Here is a 3,039-nt window from a genome sequence, read left to right as displayed (position 1 = left end):
AAAAATTGATAATTTTAGCCCAATTCTTTTATATTAAGTCCGAAGCCTTGTCGTCCTGCAAAAATATAGCACCAGGCCAACAACTTCCAAGAAAATATTAACGATTGTATAAAGGAAGACTTAGACTATGAATATTGAACAATCTCTTAGATAAGGATGAATTATAGTGTGTCCAGAAAAATTATTTGTCAAGGAATTTGAACCCTAACTTTTTTAATCTGGCAATTAAAAGAAAATCATTCTTTTGACAGAGATAGAGGTTCCCATCTTACATCAATTTACTGATTTAAAGGACAAATAGTAAAGGGGTTATTACCTTTTCAACGAAGAAGAGGGGTTGTTTTGCTGGTACATCAAGTCTGTTGCTGAGAAATTTTGAAGTGAATATTTCCACATTGTCACAATCACACACTTCTAACTTTTTTAATGCCATCGATTCTGAAGTGTGTGTTCCAGGATAGAAACATCTAAGTTATGGCAGCATTGAGAATTTAAGAAATGTTATCCATGGAAAGACAAACCTAATAGTTGATTCTCTGCTTTCCTCTTTTGAAAAAATCTCCTTCATTCCACAATTAACTAACTCAAGCTCTTCAAGTTCAAAAAGGCTCCTGGCAATGGAGGTTGGAAATAGATTTTCTAGACCCTGACATCCAATAATTTTCACCAAGCGGAGCTTTGGAAATGAAAGCTTTACTTGGGACTCCGTTTTCCATATATGCTTCACTTTTGGTAGATCATGGATATACAATTCTTTTAACTGAGCTTGAACATTTAACCTCGGGAGATCAAATATATCTACTAACGAACCACAAGCAGTAACAGTTAGTGTTTCTAACTGCCAGAACCTTTCAAACATATCTGAAGGAAAAATAGACAATAGCTTATCACAGTTCTTGATTTCAATTAGTTTTAGTCTTTGAAAAGGATGCCTAAGGTGTTGGTGGTTCCATATCACCTTCAAGTTATCCATGCCAGACATTATGATTTCTTCTAAGCTAGGTAACGCAACCTATAGGGTTTGCACCAAAGAGAAAGTAAATTATTTAATATCTACACAAGTAATTGAAAAAACTTCCATGCAGATGAATTAATATCTAAAAGATCATAAGACCAGTACAATGACAAATTGAGGACAATTTAATATCTAGTACCTTTTTATTGAAGAAAGGTTGAATCTCCTCTGAGTCTGTGTTTATGTTCGTCAAGATGAATGACTTGAACTGGGGGCATTTCTCTATCTCCAAGTGTTTCAAGGATGGAAATTCAATGAGAATTTCTGAGCAAAAACTTGTTAGTTTTTCAAGATCTTTTATCACCAGGCGCTCTAAACAAAGGAAGATTATTCCCTCCCTTACTTCTTCACTGAACTCTTCCACGAAGATGACCTCTTCCAGAATTTCACAATGGCATATTTCAAGGTGTTTTCACAAAGCTTTGTAATATAGAAGATGAAAAAATATGGTTTAATTTACCACACCCTCGCAAGATTAAAAGTGTTAAATTTTGAATGGAAGAAGACTTTAATGGAAGTTGATTATGCCAAATCTTCTGAATATTAATTTCAGCCAGTTCCAGTACCTGCAAAATGGGAAACGAAACCTGCAGAAAGTTGTTTGTTTCAGTAATTACGTATAAATCTAAAATGTAAAATTTTTGTATCATGAAACATGTGGCATCCCTAAAGCTTACATTTCTGTTGTTTTTCCCTAAGCAATTTATATTTCCTATATTTGTTAATAAATGGAGTAAAAGAAAATTGAATAAAAATGAAAAAAGGAAAAAAGCTTCAGATTAACTTACCGTTTCACTGAAAAGTGGCAGGTTTGATTCAACCAAATCCTCCAAAACATCTTCATAACTCGACGTCACTTTCAAGCAAGAGCTTCTGAGTTTTGGAAGTGATTTCAAAGTCAAGGAGCGTATCTGACCAAAATCAATCTTATTCACCACTTCATTGATTTCAACATGCCATTTTCTTTTGTTTTGTGAAGATAAAGAAAGGAATTAAAGGAGTTTTGGAAGACAAGTAAAAAAAGAAAAAAAAAGAAAGCACTTTGGAAGACTTGATAACCAAAAGATCTTTTCCTTTTCCCTTTACCTATGTTTATATATGTATTGGATACATATTATATGAATATGTTAGTATGTTTTGGTGTTGATTTAAGGTGATTTTGGTGATAAAGGAAGCAAGACAAGGAAAAGGAAGCCAACTTGCAAAAATTGACTTGAAATAAGGTAAGAGATATCATCCTTGATATGTTGCATGTTTTAGGCTTTTGGTTCCTTGGATCTATGTTATAAATGATGATTTTGAAGTTGAGAAATGTTGTGTTGTCATTTGGGGTGTCTATGTGTGTGATTTTGTTGATGGCAAAGAGTTGGACAATATTTACAGTTTTGCCACTAAGTTCGTCCCATGTTTTGGCTGCCTTATCTAATGAGTTATGAGTGCTATTATATCTTGTTGGAAAGCTCTTTGAATACTCTTTTCAATGATATATAGCTTGTATGAATTAGAAATAATTTGGACTATTAAATATTGTATGAACCACAAAGATTGTTTTATCAAATAAATAGAGGAGATAATTTTTGCCACTGATTTCATCTCACGTTTTGACTGTCTTATCTAATGAATTATGAGTGCTGTTATAGCTTGTTGGAAAGCTCTTTGAATCCTCTTTTCAACAACATATATCTTGTATGAATTAGAAACCATTTAGACTATGAAATTGTATGAAAAAAAAGGCTGCCCTGTCAAATGAACATGGTTGTGAACAATATTTCACAGTTTTGGAAAGAAAAAGGAAGAAAGGAAAGGAAAGAAAGGAGAGAAAAAGAAAATAAGAAGAAAAGGAATTTGGGGCTCAAGATTTAGGGATCGTCCCAAGAGTATGTTTTGGTGAGTTATAAATAGATTTAGATGGAAGCAAGATTAGCAAGATATAAGACACATATGCATGCTATGAACTATGAGGGGGCACTTTACACTGCACTGACCATAGTAGGGCATGTTCATAGTAGGATATAGATCCACAG

At 33.4% G+C, this 3,039-nt stretch overlaps 1 protein-coding gene across 1 annotated transcript; it reads right to left on the bottom strand.

Moving 5' to 3' along the window:
* Window positions 1-339: 339 nt before the first annotated feature.
* LOC123197048 lies at window positions 340-1,400 on the bottom strand. The gene is made up of 2 exons (XM_044611230.1): window positions 1,155-1,400; window positions 340-1,012 (listed from the first exon to the last, which is right to left on the bottom strand). Exon 2 carries the CDS (start codon window positions 980-982, stop codon window positions 473-475), a length of 510 nt encoding a protein of 169 aa, XP_044467165.1. The 5' UTR covers window positions 983-1,012; window positions 1,155-1,400; the 3' UTR covers window positions 340-472.
* Between the last annotated feature and the right edge of the window lie 1,639 nt (window positions 1,401-3,039).

Source organism: Mangifera indica, chromosome 14 (genome assembly GCF_011075055.1).
Source record: "Mangifera indica cultivar Alphonso chromosome 14, CATAS_Mindica_2.1, whole genome shotgun sequence".
NCBI lineage: Eukaryota > Viridiplantae > Streptophyta > Magnoliopsida > Sapindales > Anacardiaceae > Mangifera > Mangifera indica.
The sequence above is the reverse complement of the archived record's forward strand: the minus strand, read 5'-3'. Positions and strand labels throughout refer to the sequence as shown.

Bases quoted from the DNA above. Each gene is read 5' to 3' on its own strand.
- LOC123197048 (XM_044611230.1), bottom strand. From the start codon at position 982: ATGTCTGGCATGGATAACTTGAAGGTGATATGGAACCACCAACACCTT.